The 15,868-nt window shown below is 39.1% G+C and overlaps 1 protein-coding gene across 14 annotated transcripts in view; it reads right to left on the bottom strand.

Moving 5' to 3' along the window:
- The window catches only part of LOC140482942 (transcriptional-regulating factor 1-like), a 280,570-nt gene that overhangs the window by 20,197 nt on the left and 244,505 nt on the right, over positions 1–15,868 (bottom strand). For all 14 annotated transcript variants that reach the window (XM_072580708.1, XM_072580716.1, XM_072580712.1 and 11 more), the window contains 2 exons: positions 12,559–12,647; positions 4,286–4,399 (listed from right to left, as the gene is read on the bottom strand). In XM_072580708.1, coding sequence (XP_072436809.1) covers positions 4,286–4,399; positions 12,559–12,647 — 203 coding nt within the window. The remainder of the gene's footprint in view (positions 1–4,285; positions 4,400–12,558; positions 12,648–15,868) is intronic.

Raw genomic sequence — 15,868 nt, 5'->3', positions numbered from 1 at the left:
GAAAATTGGGGAGATACTAAATGAATATTTTGCATCAGTATTTACTGTAGAAAAGGATATGGAAGATATAGACTGTAGGGAAATAGATGGTGACATCTTGCAAAATGTCCAGATTACAGGGGAGGAAGTGCTGGATATCTTGAAACGGTTAAAAGTGGATAAATCCCCAGGACCTGATCAGGTGTACCCGAGAACTCTGTGGGAAGCTAGAGAAGTGATTGCTGGGCCTCTTGCTGAGATATTTGTATCATCGATAGTCACAGGTAAGGTGCCAGAAGACTGGAGGTTGGCAAACATCGTGCCACTGTTTAAGAAGGGCGGTAAAGACAAGCCAGGGAATTATAGACCGGTGAGCCTGACCTCAGTGGTGGGCAAGTTGTTGGAGGGAATCCTGAGGGACAGGATGTACATGTATTTGGAAAGGCATGGACTGATTTGGGGTAGTCAACATGGCTTTGTGCGTGGGAAATCATGTCTCACAAACTTGATTGAGTTTTTTTGAAGAAGTAACAAAGATGATTAACAAGGGCAGAGCAGAAGATGTGATTTATATGGACTTCAGTCAGGTGTTCGACAAGGTTCCCCATGGGAGACTGATTAGCAAGGTCAGATATCATGGAATACAGGGAGAACTAGCCATTTGGATACAGAACTGACTCAAAGGTAGAAGACAGAGGGTGGTGGTGGAGGTTTGTTATTCAGACTGGAGGCCTGTGACCAGTGGAGTGCCACAAGGATCAGTGCTGGGTACTCTACTTTTTGTCATTTACATAAATGATTTGGATATGAGCATAAGAGGCACAGTTAGTAAGTTTGCAGATGACACCAAAATTGGTGGTGGAGTGGACAACGAAGAAGGTTACCTCAGATTACAACAGGATCTGGATCAGATGGGCCAATGGGCTGAGAAGTGGCAGATGGAGTTTAATTCAGATAAATGTAAGGTGCTGCATTTTGGGAAAGCAAACCTTAGCAGGACTTATACACTTAATGGTAAGATCCTAGGGAGTGTTGCTAAACAAAGAGATCTTGGTGTGCAGGTTCATAGCTCCTTGAAAGTGGAATTGCAGGTAGATAGGATAGTGAAGGCGGCATTTGGTATGCTTTCCTTTATTGGTCAGAGTATTGAGTACAGGAGTTGGGAGGTCATGTTACGGCTGTACAGGACATTGGTTAGGCCACTTTTGGAATACTGCGTGCAATTCTGGTCTCCTTCCTATCGGAAAGATGTTGTGAAACTTGAAAGGGTTCAGAAATGATTTACAAGGATGTTGCCAGGGTTGGAGGATCGGAGCTAAAGGGAGAGGTTGAACAGGCTGGGGCTGTTTTCCCTGGAGCGTCGGAGGCTGAGGTGTGACCTTAGAGAGGTTTACAAAATTATGAGGGGCATGGATAGGATAAATAGGCAAAGTCTTTTCCCTGGGGTCAGGGAGTCCAGAACTAGAGGGCATAGGTTGAGGGTGAGAGGGGAAAGATATAAAAGAGACTTAAGGGGCAACCTTTTCACACAGAGGGTGGTATGTGTATGGAATGAGCTGCCAGAGGATGTGGTGGAGGCTGGTACAATTGCAACATTTAAGAGGCATTTGGATGGATATATGAATAGGAAGGGTTTGGAGGGATATGAGCCGGGTGCTGACAGGTGGGACTAGATTGGGTTGGGATGTCTGGTCGGCATGGACGGGTTGGACCGAAGGGTCTGTTTCCATGCTGTACATCTCTATGACTCTATGGCAGGATACTAAGAAGGCACCCTTTATCGCGAGGCATCGAACCGCATTTTATGGCACTGTGTTCCTTGCCTCCTAACCCAGCCAAAAGGTTGGGGGTGGGTGGTGGGGGGTGCAGCCCATTCATGATATAAATGGTTACCTGCAGCAACTGAATGCTGACAGGACCATGAATTGGTTTAACGTGATATTTCTGTTCCATTCTCAGGATGAATTCCTGCTTTAGCAAGTTACCAGTTGAAGAACTATCAGCTTCATCTGGCACTGGAGCTGCAGGCATCCCCACCATGCCATGGAACCCATGTAAGTTAGGGGTCAAGGGTCTCAGGAAAAGTGTGTGGAACCAGTTTGAAGACAAAGAGCAGGATTAAAAGGGATGGACGGACAGGCAGAAAGGGGGCTTATCACCATGAACCCAGGAGTCCACATCCACTGTAAAGCTAAAGCTGGTAGATTTCCTAGACAGCCAGGGCCTGCCTCTGCACCAGATGAAATATATCTAGCAGTAGAATGAGGTCCTTAACTGGTAATTAATTGGTCACTTCAAGACCTTGACAGTTATGATGGAGATGGGTTGCCCAGTGCCTTTACCATCCTCCCTGTATAATGTTTCAGCTAGGGAGGAAGTAGATGGTTAGGCGACAGAAAGGCCACCTGCTTTCAAATCCACTGGTGGGGGAAAAGTGTAGAATCCAGTCCTTGAATTAGCAATAATAAATATAAAATAATAATGAGGCCACAGCCAAAGTATCGAGTACATTCCATCAGTGTATGACAGGAAGAATGTGAATATACTAGTGACAGTACAAAAGAGACTGGAGGGTGCTTCCATGACGGAAAATGTTAGCTGAGGGAAACAAGTGGAGACATTGGGACTGTTTCATAAGATGCAGGAGCAGAAGTAAGTCATTCTGTCCATCGAGTCTGATCCACCATTCAATGGGATCATAGTTGATCTGATAACCCTCAACACACCTTCAATCTTTTTCCACACGCCCCTTAATGCCCTTACTATTATGTCAATCTCAGCCTTGAATATTCCTAAGGATGCAGCCTCAACTGGTCTCTGTGATAAAGAATTCCATAGATTCATGACCCTCAGAGAAAAGAATTGCCCCTCGTCTCTTAAATGGATGACCTCTTAACTTGAATTAGACTCTCTGATCCTAGACTCTCCAAAGAGAGCCCATTTCCTTAATCGAGTGCACAGTAACAAGGGCATGAATTTAGAAGTGAATGATACAGGATTAGTGGGAAATTGTGGACAGTTTTCTTTCCCCACAGGGTGGCGGAGTCTGGATCGTGGTTTGCCTTTCCGCACTTGAAGAGTACTTTGATGTGGACCTGAAGTACTGATACCTACTCAGATCATTACTTACCAGATAGCATAGGCACATTGGCTAAATCGATAATTTATGGTACAAAGGCCAGAAAAATGTTTCAACCTAACTCTATCCTTCCATCTCGTTAAAATCCTCATCATGTACAAGCTCTCCAAGACCCTGGTTAATCCCCTGACGGCAGAGAGAAAGTTAAAACCACATGTCTACTCATGTTTAATAATTTAAACCAAAACCCTCATATATCCTCCTCCCTGAATTGCCTACCCTCCTCTTTTTTTGCAGTCTTGCTTTTCACTCCCTTCATCATACCCTGCAGTCTTTTCCTCTTGTGGTCTCTATGAGGTTACAATAACAGAAGGTCATCTCTGTTCTCCTTTTCTGACGTACAAATCACATGCTAAATTCTCCATTTTTCATATTCCTACCTTCCTGTAAATGTATAAAACATTTGGAGATTTAAAAAGTTAAAGCTGTTCATAAAATACTTTTATGTTTCAGATATCAAGGAAGATGGTGGTAACATTCAACCCCTGTGATTCTCCATCTCCCACTGAAACGAACACACTTCTCCTTGACCATAATATAACTGGCAGTAATGGTGCTAGAATCTGCACCAATTGTTATGTCCTTGTGTAAAAACAAATTTGATGAACTTCAAAGGAAAAGAGAGTCATAAAAGAAAACTCAAATATACATGTAAAGTCAACTTTATAATTGAGGCTGACACAAGCTCTGGATGTCTTCAACAACTCATCAATTCAATTAATCTTCCTTAATGAATGGATTAAATTAATAGGACTGTTTAAACATACTGCCTTAGGTAATTTACACATCTTAAATCATTTCTTCAGATACACGATTCCAAATCAACATCAATCAAAGTTTCACCAGCCTCTTAGCAGTATTAACCACAGAGGACTACCATTATTCAAGAATAGACTGACTATAAATTCTCAGCAATTTAAACAAAAATACTGGAAACAGTCCATAGGTCAGATGGCGTGTTCACCATTTCCAGCATTTTCTATTTATGTTTTCGATTTTCAATGTCATGGTATTTGCCTGCACCTGACTTAAACTCATCTACCACGATTAACTAATATATATTGATCAAGTAATAAATGCTCACCTTGAAAATAAACAGTTGACCACCTGTTTTAAAATCTAATAACATGTCTTCACTGACTCCTTCATATTCAGATTTCTACTTACCATTCTCTCTGCCTCCATTTCTGCAAGACGGGTCCTGTGTTTTCGACCTAATCGCAAGACCTTTTTCCAAGTATAGTAATATTCAACACATTGTGCCACAGTCTTTGATTTGATCTGTATTAAATTATAAAGTTGATAGACCAATGTTACAGTCCCAATTCCATATTCACACAAATATGCTTAACAAAAGTTTATATTAACTTTTTAAAGTATTTGTTTAACCATTCTAAGATTTTCTTCCAGATAGATGTTAAATATCTTTTTAGAGTAGAATGATAGAGACCAGAGGTTAAGAATTGGTTAGACAAAGTCCAGACATTTACTTTTCTACTTGCTTTAATTCCAGCCTAAACATACAACTCACTGATTGCTTGTTTCTCCATATTTATACTGTTTTTTATCCAATCATCCATTAACCAACATAAAACCATCATCTATTCCCTAGTTCCATTTGGACCGCTAGATCCTATTAGATTATGAAGAAATTTTGAGACTAATAAGCACACTGCATCCTCAGATTTTTTTTCTGACCCATTCATTTTTGCTAAAGAAATAGACCCACAATAGCACATTGCTGTAACTGAACAGTTGTTGTTCTATAACCACTTGTCATTTTTACATTACATCCTTCTAATTCTCTGAAGTGCCTTATAGTATTTAAACGCATTATATAAATTAATGTAAAGGCATAATATATTTCAATATATGTAAATCTGAAACAAAAATAAAGAATGCTCAAAAATCAAAAGACACATCTGGTAACATTTGCAAGAGAAAATCAGACTGAACATTTCATTGATCTTTAACCAGATCTGGTTTTGAGCAAGTGATAAAGGGGTGCAGGGTGGGTTAGCCAGTTATGGAGAATAGGAGGAAGAACAAAAGTTTATGATAACAGCAGAGGATTGCACAGATTAAATGGCGAAAGGTTTCATGTTGTTAAGACCAAAGGGAATCATCATGGGCAAGAAATACAAGATGCATCTGGAGAAAATATGAATAACAAAAGAAGAGCTGTGCCCTGGAATCAAGGTCTTTAGCATCAAACTAATTTCCAAAGATGAAAATATTAGATCAAATTAACATTTTTATCCTAACAAAAGAACATAAGGTAAAAAGGTGAGAATTGAAACAGCTCTTAAGATGGGAGAAATGAACAACTGAAGGGAAAATAATTTGTACTGACAATTTTCAGTTTGCAGAGTGCAATCAGATTTGAAAACATTTGTAAAAATATTTGAATCTAATTAAAATATCGTTGCTATATATGCTTACAGTGTCATTTGATCATGAAGAAACTATTTTCAGAAAAGTAAACCAGGGAACCTGGCAGTCACTTGGGCTGAAAGCCATACCTTGTGCTCCAAGCAAAAGAAATCACCCAAGACAACCTCGACATGACTACTTCTGTATTAAAGTGCCTTTGCTCAGAGTTATAATGCAGCTTTCACAAATCTGCCTGACAAACTGTACTCAGAAGGAAATATTCACTTTCAAATTTGCAACTGCTTCAAACAAAACCCAAATGGCACAGCAAAGCAAATCTCACTGAATATATGGGCACCAGAAATGATGGTCACATTCATTTCAAATGTAAACACTATAAATGTTGCTCATAGCTGACACGTTTGATGAAAAGACCTTATGTTTTACAGTTCCACCTTAAAGTAAAATACTGATGTGGTATTCCCACCTTTGGAAAAATAAAGATGGAATAACAATTTCAATCAGAAGACCTTCATATATCTCAAATCCAGTCCCCACCCCACAACCATCTGTACATTTTTTCTTTGTGCATTTGTAATAGTCCTGAATTCTATTTGTTGAAAAGAGCCTATTTCTTTCTTGTTTCATCATCTTGGCAACCATTTCATTTTATTATCAGTCCTTAAGTTAAAGGATACAGTCTGCTTTTCCTATTTTGTTGCCATTAGTTTATACATATGGCCCCTTAATTCTGTGCAGAACAGAAAAGCTCTGTTAAGCCAAAGTGTTTGGACTTCATTTCTTAAAACTGAGCCCAGTTTTTAAAGATTTCAACGCACTATTCGTTGCTCTAATCTCAAAGGATTGATGTTGCCGACAATATTTAAATTACAAATGCTCAAAACAAGTGCAATATACCGGATGGTCTGGAATATTTGAGCAAAACACTAATTGATGTACCAGTAGGTTGTCTTAACTTTATTTAGGTCAGATCTAAGATTGACCCAGAACAGGACAGAAACTTGGCGATTAAACCTGCAGAGAATATGGTCAAAATCAGTCTTCCTTACCCAAGACAACTTATGAACCTGACTGCTATCCAGATCAGATGACTTTATGGAAGAATCAAATCCCAAAACTTTTAGTTTGTGAGGTATTCTGCCTTTACAAAATGAAGCCGAGAGAGAACCCAGCACCAATGTCTGCTGCACCAAGTGCTGTGTGAGGCAGCATGCAAATATAAAATTAATCAGATTCTGGAAGTTTTGTCATGGTTGCTAGGTAGAATTATGTTTCTTTTAAAACAAAAAGGAGAAAAAGAAAGCAGTCATATTATCTGGAAATGATTTCCTGCCTTCTGATAATCACTTAATAGGGATTGGTAACCTAAAGAGACAGGAAATAAAATTTATTGAATAAAATGAAAACATGTTATTGTCTATGGCATAATTAATATTTTTTAGGTTAAAATTGTTCGTTAAAAAATGAATTGCCCAAACTTTACAAGTAACAGCTGTAACATATATAGTGGAAAGAGCAAGTTTGTGATTCCTCAATTTCAATCAACTTGCCTGGATCCAACTGACAATAAGGAATTCAAAGGAATGGGGGAATAAGTATCCTTCGACTCGCCATGCTTATATGCATGATATTTTTCTTTATTCATAAGATGTTTAAACATATTAGAACCGTCATATATTTTCCACTATATTATTTTATTCTTTTTCTTATTTTTAATTTGGAGCTGTGAATTGTGAGTTGAGACCTAAAAGGCGACCTTGGGATTGTGAGCAGCAGCTTGTGTTTATAAAAGAAAAATAAACTTTTTTTTGTTTTTAAAGCCAGACCTGAAGGTTAATTGCTGGTATTTCTTGTTTTAAAAAGAAAGTACGCTGTAGACACTTCAGCTTTGGAGAGGCCTTATGGTCAAGCAGGTGCCAGACGTTGAATATTAACCAGGACCTTGTGAGGAGATGCTTAGTCTGGCAGGGAGAGGCTGGTTTTTGAACTGTGTTTAAATCATAAGGATTGTGTCTTCTGAATCGACAGTCTGTTCTGACATAATGCAATAGTTCCTTTCCCATGTGATCCCATCTTAAAAGAAAATCGCGAAATAGCAGCACCATTTAAACCAATGGGACCAGAATCGCGTTATAGTCAACGCACATAAGAAAAATTCACAAATAGAAGTCTGAATTCTTCAATCGTGTTATATCCAAATTATGTTGGAGAAACGCATGTTACAGCAGAACCAACTGTACAGGTTGAAGATTTGATTCCTCCCTGGCTGTCTTCTCATTATCAACTTATTAAAAGGTCGGGGGAATAGAATTTCCATTATAAGAATTAAATGAATACTCCTCGGAGCCACCTACATGCATCGGGATTGTCAGAAACCAAGCAAGACATAATCCTGTGTGCCAGTAATGCTACGGATCGTGGAGTCCGCTTAAGCGAACTGCCCAGTTATATTTCATTTATGTTTCCCTTCTGATTTATCCCTTAACTGTGTCTTTGTTTGAGAGTGGAGCTAGAACCAAAGGAAGATTAGGTTTTATTAGGTGACCTTATGGTTTAACCTTGCTCTGTGAAAGTTATGCTGTGGAAGTGCCAGTTGGTCTGGGGTGGAGAAATTCAGAAGTCACATGACACCAGGTTATAGTCCTACAGGTTTATCTGAAATCACAAGTTTTTGGAGCACTGCTCCTTTGTCAGATGAAGTGTCTGCTGAAACCACTGTATTGTTCATAAATTGTTAAGTCTTTTGTTTAAGCTGTAAACCTCATGTACAGTATTGATTATTCAAAGAGTCTAGTACTGGTTCTCGAGTCAGAGTCACAGAACACAGAAAAAGACCCTTCAGTCCAACCAGTCCATGCCAAACATAATTCCAAACTGAACTAATCCCACCCTACCTGCTCCTGGCCCATATCCCTCCAAACCTTTCCTATTCATGTATCTGTCCAAATGTATTTTAAACATTCTACTTGTACCCGCATCCACCACTTTCTCGGGAAGTTCATTTTACATGTGGACCACCCTCTGTGTAAAAAATAATTTTGCTTCATGTCTTTTTAAATCTCTCTCCGCTCAACTTAAAAATGTGCCCCCTAGTCTTGAAATCCCCATCCTAGGGAAAAGACAACTACCACTTTCTCATTATTTTATCAACTTGTAACAGAGGGTCTCTCAACTTCATACGCTTCAGTGAAAAATGTCCCAGCCTATCCAGTCTAACTTTCCACACCCAGCAACATCCTGGTAAATCTCTTCTGAACCCTCTTTAGCTTGATAACTGGCTAGGAACCATTAGGGTCAATTTTGAGGATAGTGAGTATTTTCATTTTATTGTGTCATGAACATAAAAATCAAGAGGCTGATGTGATTTGGCTTTTTGTCTCCATGCCGTGACAGACACAATACTACTTTTGCTTCTGGCTGAAAATCTTACAAAGATTATGATCATACTTGTTATATTAACGTCAAGCAAAAATCTGGAGCTTCCATGGGTCTAAAGACAATTTATCGGTTTGATTTTAAGACATCTTTTTCAAGAAGTTGCAACAATATTTGGTTTTGCATGCAGTAAAGAAAACAACAGGAATTGAAAGGAGGTCAATTATATTTTTAGGACAACAAAATACATCACCTCCAGCAAAGATAATTACGGTTATTCAAGAAGGTAGCTCACCACCACCACTACCTTCTCAAAGTTAACTAAATGCTGGCCCAGCCAGTGATGCCCAAAATGATGGTTGAGAAAATTCCTTAATATGTACCCATACTTACACCAATCTAATTCAAAATGGTTGGATAGTTCACAGTTAACAGTTTCATATATGCCAGCAAAGAAATGATTGACCATGTTTGCCTGCTAACACTCCAACAGCATTTATTCATTCTGAACCAGATGTTTTGTGGTTTCTTTTCAAGCAGCTGGCTTATAGTACTAGTTACTTTCACTTCGAGTCTGACCCACATTCATCCATCAGCATCTGTCTGTGGCATATATCCATGTGAAACTTCTGCAATTTGAAACGTTAATAAGGCAATTTGGCTGTGATGCTTGGTTTTTAACCCGGTTTCAATAAGTTTGTAACATCCTTTGACATGTAGGTTATCAAGCTCATATATACATTACTTATGAAAAACAGCTTTGATACTCTAAAGCCACCACACTTGTAGCTGGCAAAATCAGTAGCCTTTTTGACATCTAGATGACATGATCACTGATAAAATTAACTTCATCTTTTGTTAATTCTAAATACAATGTGCATTTTTCATCACAATGTGAGCCTATAACAAATTCATTTATCCCTATCATCATCAATTCTCTATCATTTATTTAGTGCCTGATACCTCTCCAGTTTCATCAGATTTGAATTCATGAGTTCATGTTTTTCTGAAATTCCTTTAAGGAGGTTTGTTCTTTTGCTATATCTTTGCTCATCCTGCTCATCTTTGCATCTCCTTCCTCAATTTCCCCACCCAAATGATTTTCAAACATCAATTTCAATAGAGGAATTAACTTTTTTTCCCAAGAGGAAGAAAGCAAGTCTCCAATCTTGTTCAAGCATCCATGACACAGTTCTTCACCTAGCCCTACAGGATATTCGACTCTCCACCAGTTTGTAATCATTTCTTTACCTTTCCCTTGTCCTAACCACTAGCATATAACTTGTCTCACTCGCCCTACTAATTGAAGTATCTGACATGAGTCAGGTCGGAAAGAAGATCACAAGTAGAGAAGAGGAAAAATTAAACAAGAGAAACTTACATCAGACTAACGAAATGCATATTTCTGGGACTTAGTTTTGTCCGAGAACAAGAACAGAGATGTGAATTCTGCCCCAGCTGATGGTTGCTGAGAAAATTATTCCTATTATATTGTCAGTTCTTTAAACTTAAAGATAAGGCAAAAGTTGCCATAGTCCTACTGGACCTTTGTCTCTACTGAGCGCGCAGCCCAGAGAGATGACTGGTGGCAGTTTAACCTGACAGTCATCATGCCAAGGTGAAGGGTAAGATTGAAAGGGAGCTCTTTCATGGTAATCTCAGCCAGTCCAAGAATTAAACTTGCACTGTTAGTGTTATGCTGCATTGCAAACCAGCTGTTCAACCAACTGAACTAACCAACTCCCATCTCCAAATAGAGTTATGTCTCTGAAGCAACATCATTTGGTGCTAATGACCATTAATACAGCAAATGTTTAAGGAATAGTCATACAACAAACTGAAGCACTAAGCAGCTGATGTGTGATCCTGTGAAATAAAATGTAGGATAACAGTTACCCAAATACTATAAAACTTGGAGTAAATACTCAAAGATATGTTGTAAGTTTGCTATTAAAAAAGCAAGAGACCATTATGTAAACAGCTCATGATAAAAGTCAAATCAGTCCAGAGTTGTGGGCTGCCACTTGAACTTTTCTTGAAATGGAGTCAGGTTAAACTCTTATCTCTCCCACCATGAATGTGCATCTCCAATTTGTGCTCCAGAAGATAGCTGAGGTTTAAAAATAAATTCATCACCAGTGATGCAGTCAAGCAATTTCTCTGGGCGCAGTGTCCATTTTCAGTGACAACAGGGGAGTGACAGCACTCGAACATCTCTCATAAATATAAGATTTAGCCAGAACACATTTAGTCTTAAAACAAAAATGTAAGAAAAGAAAAAGTTACCAAGAGATTGACTTTAAAAAAGCCAACTATTATAATATCTTACTTCCAATCTATCCACAATTACTTGCAGAACGAGAATGAACAATGAGTTATTTCTTTATGCACCATAAAATATCAATATCGTGAACATCACAGGATATTTGACTAGCAGTAAGTCCAATTTTTAAACAATGAAATACAAGAAATGAAATATTACTGCCAAAATTAACAGCACATGCTGTGCTTATCAATGCACCAAACACTTAAGTTCAAAGGTTAAGAGGCCCAGGTCTCCAGAATTTGCTAATTGCTTCACACCGTTTTGCTCATTGCTTTGCAAATGCAAAGTCGTTTTTCCCTGAATTCACTGGATTTGCACAAAATTGCTCATTAAACTTGCTGAAGGAGGGCACGACTGAAACTTAACAACACTAGCACCTTTTTTAGTGAGATATTTCTTGGTGCAATGTCCAATCAATCTTTCTGGGTGAACAATTGAAACAATTCAATCTCAAACTGAATAAAAGCGTAGGAACATGAGTAGATCATTTCACTTTTTGAACCTGCATTCAATGAGATTGTGACTGATCCATGGCTAAATATCATGTACTTGCCTAGCCAAATACCCCAAAAATATATTTGATTAAAAAAAGTCTTACTTAAATAAACAACTGACCTACAGAGTGATCTAATTTCCACCATGTTTCACATGTAGAACTGCTGAAGACTCATTTCTGAAAGGAGAGGCTGCAATCCCCAGTCCTGGACTCCTTAACCGTGGCAAATACTTTCCCTAACACCTAACTGTTCCCTTTAATATCTTCAAAGCTTGAATCACGCTTTATAATTCTAAATTCTGGGGAATACAACCCTGGTTTATATAATTTCTTCTGCTAATGTATACCTTGGAGTCCAGGTATCTAGAAAATCTGTACTGCACTCTCTTTAAGGCCAATATATTGTTCCAAAACTGCACAAAATCAAGTGTTAGAGATTTCAATAGATCATTTTTTCCTTCCTTTTCCTCTCACTAAATCCTATCTTTTTTTTCTACTAATTTTATTCTAATTCTTCTTCCTCCTCAGCTATTCTAGCATGTTTCTCAGTCCTGAAATCATTTTGTTTCAGGTGATCCACAGATAGCCCTGCTGCTCACTAAATATTTCAGATACCTCAATGCCCTAATTGTACTATTATCAGATCACATCTCCTGCCGTCTATGGCAACAAGAGAAAGTTGAAGTATGCAGGGAAAAAAAATCAGTCCAAATAACAACATGCATCACAAAATATCCCACTTTAGCACTTTTGGCTGGAAGCTATTTTTGTAATTGATTCTTAAGTGTTAAACCACAATATATTCTTGTTAAATACAGCATGGGACGGTCTCTGGAAAAGTTCTCTTACCATTTTCTGAACCAAGAAGAAGTCCTTGTTATGTATACTCAAAGCTTTGTTGAATAGTTTCCGTTCTGCTGTTGTCCATTTGTCAGAACCTAAGAAAAGGATAGAATTTTTAGCAAAGTCAAAGGCCACTTAGAATTCTTTTTTGGTTTGAAATTTCTTACCCATTGTATTTCCACCCTCCTGTTTTATTCTCTTTATGGTAACATAACATTAGCAATCAAAACTACAGACAGGCTGTCAAAAGAGCAGGGACTCAAACCTCTGCCAGGCTGTTTTTCATCCAGTCATTTGGAAATGCCTGACTGAGGCCAACAACTTCCTTTATTTTAATTTCCCTATTCTCAATGTCCATGGGCTTTCCTACTGCAACATAACAGAAACATGTGTGAGGAAATCAAACCTAGACTTTGCTAGTTGTTCATACTTTTGTTTCAGCACGCCAACACACAAGTCCAATCCTTTCATTACTTGCATACAGTCCTTGCACAATTCATCAACCTTGATCAAAAGCAATGATTATGACTATTCTAAACTATCCATGGAAATGTTTGTTTCTTTTGACAATACTTTAATACTAGAAATGAGTTGGACTATTTTTATTTTGAACCTGGATATTGCTTGCTATTCTAAAAATAATATTTGGCTAAACTATACTGGATGGAAAGTTTGACATGCTATGAAGGCCACAGAAAATTTCATGTTTTGATATATTTTAACGATAAAGTGTATACATATATAAATCCCATCAACGAATCAAAAGTTTTCGGAATGTAGACTCAGATTAGATGGTAGTGTGTAGATGGTAGTGTGTAGATGGTAGAGGAGTGTGTATCCTGAGAATCATAACCAACCCCAACATCCCAGAATATGTAGCATAAATGTGTCATAAGTATATTCCCAAAATAATGCAGATGCTGGAAATCTGAAATAAAATCAAAAAATGCTGGAAACTTTTAACAAGTAAAGCAGCCATTTTGGAAAAAAAGAAACACAAGGTTAATGAACTTTTGATGTGAAGTCACAAACCTGAAATATAGAGTTTCCCTCCCCACAGACGACATGCTAAGTACTTGCAGCACTGTTTTCATTACTACTGATTATCAACCCTCTGCCATTCAGCGCAGTTTTTTTTATTCTATTAAAACCTTTCAGGATTTTAAACACTCCATTAAATGTCTCCTTAAACTTTTTCTTCTGTAAAGGGAGTAATTTCATTTGCTCCAATCTCACAAAGTAAGTGGAGTCTACAGGAGATTCTATTTTGGAGCAGTCAGTTCAGTTCAAGTGGGAGAAGAAAACTGGCACCATTGCAGTCACTGAAACCCAACCTGTCCGTGTGCATACGTGAGCATTTCAATTTCTATCCCCATTGCTCTCAACATATGAACAATTAGATGTGATTTCCTCTCTGTTCTCTTTAAGCAGCCGTGCTCCAGGTTGAAATCTTATTGGCTGTTGCTGAGTCCTCAGCTCGAGGGTCATCTCCCATTGTAAGGTCAGTGGTCCAGCCACAGCGTCACGAGATTCATGGCCCAGCCCTACAGCTCGGCTTCTGTAGAATATCCAGGCCTCAATGTTTCCCCAATGGGAAATATAAAACCAGGGAAGGAGCAATTGTGGGGCTCACTGTGGGCTGCACAGTGGGACACAGAATTGTACTCAGGGCTTGCAGGTGAAATCCTAAGGGTCCCCACGTGATATCTATGCCCAGTGACTTTGCCTGGGAAGTGAACCTGTATATGTTTAGGACAGGGTCTCTTCAACTGGGCTAGATCCAATCATTCAAAAGGGTCAAATATCTGCTACATAGGGTACCTACTGCAGCAGATTGCAGTGAATTGTGCAACTAGGGAATTACAGTAAAAATATAAATACTTTTCTGAATCACGTTCGTAAGAAAGGAACAATTCTAGCACCCAGGAACTTGTTGGAACAGCACAGACAGGAGTTGCATGTCAGGACCCTGTGGAAACCAGGACATAGCAGACTCTGTAGAAATCACCGAGGGAATTGAAGACTCTGATGGGAGACCATTATCTAGAACCGTTCTAAAGGATCCACTAAAGTTGGAACTTTTGAATGTTGTAATTCTGTACAGTTAACAGTTGCCCACGAAATGTTAGACAATGAGGACCCCAACCCAATACCATTTGAATAATCAGTTTGGGCTGATACGTGCCCAATATTCCTTTCCACCAACCCTGACATTTTCTGAAACCCTCCTACTAGCCCCAAAACCCCCAGCCACTAACTCCACAACCCTAGCATGGCTAACTCTACCCTCCCATGTGACACTCTAGCTCCTGAACCAATTCCACCTAACCTCCACCTTCCCCACCACCCCCCCCCCCCCCCCCACCCCCCCACCTCACTTACATACTTAGCCTTTCACAGCAAATGTCAGGGTCTGTCTGTACCGCTGGGTGTTTAAATTGTGGACTCAGCACACTCCTGCAAAAAAGGATTGCCATGACTTCTCCCAGTACCCCGAACTAGGGAAAACTGTGTTCATTACAGATACATTTTAATTTCTGATGAGGCTGGAATCAGAATTTCCAGCGATAAATGTGGAGCTTGGGCTAATGGTAAGATTCTTGGTAGTGTCGAAGAGCAAACAAATCTCGGTGTCCATATCCATAGATCTCTGAAAGTTGCCACCCAGGTTGATAGAGTTGTTAAGAAGGAATACAATGTATTAGCTTTTATTGGTAGAGAGACTGAGTTTCAGAGCCACAATGTCATGCTGCACCTGTATGAAACTCTGGTGCGGCCACACTTGGGAGTATTGCATACAGTTCTGGTCACCGCATAATGGGAGGATGTGGAAGCTTTGGAAAGGGTTCAGTGGAGATTTACTAGGATGTTGCCTGGTATGGAGGGAAGGTCTTATGAGGAAAGGCTGAGGGACTTGAGGCTATTTTCATTAGAAAGGAGGAGGTCGAGAGGTGACTTCATTGAGACATTAAAGAAAATCAGAGGGTTAGATAGGGTGGACAGCGAGAGCCTTTGTCCTCAGACGGTGTTGGCTAGCACAAGGGGAAATGGCTTTAAATCAAGGGATGGTAGATATAGGGCAGATATTGACAGAGGTAATTTCTTTACTCAGAGAATACGAGGAGCGAGGAATATCCTACTTGCAACAATAGTAGACTTGCCAACTTTAAGGGCATTTAAATGGATAAACATATGGATGAAACTGGAATAGTGTAGCATAGATAAGCTTCAGATTGGTTCCACAGGTTGGCGCAAAATTGAGGGCCAAAGGGCCTTACTGCGCTGTAATGTCCTATATGTTCTAAGTCCTATGTCT

The sequence above is a fragment of the Chiloscyllium punctatum genome, chromosome 11 (genome assembly GCF_047496795.1).
Source record: "Chiloscyllium punctatum isolate Juve2018m chromosome 11, sChiPun1.3, whole genome shotgun sequence".
In the NCBI taxonomy this organism is placed as follows: domain Eukaryota; kingdom Metazoa; phylum Chordata; class Chondrichthyes; order Orectolobiformes; family Hemiscylliidae; genus Chiloscyllium; species Chiloscyllium punctatum.
Note: the sequence above shows the minus strand (reverse complement) of the source record. Positions and strands in the feature narration are given on the sequence as shown.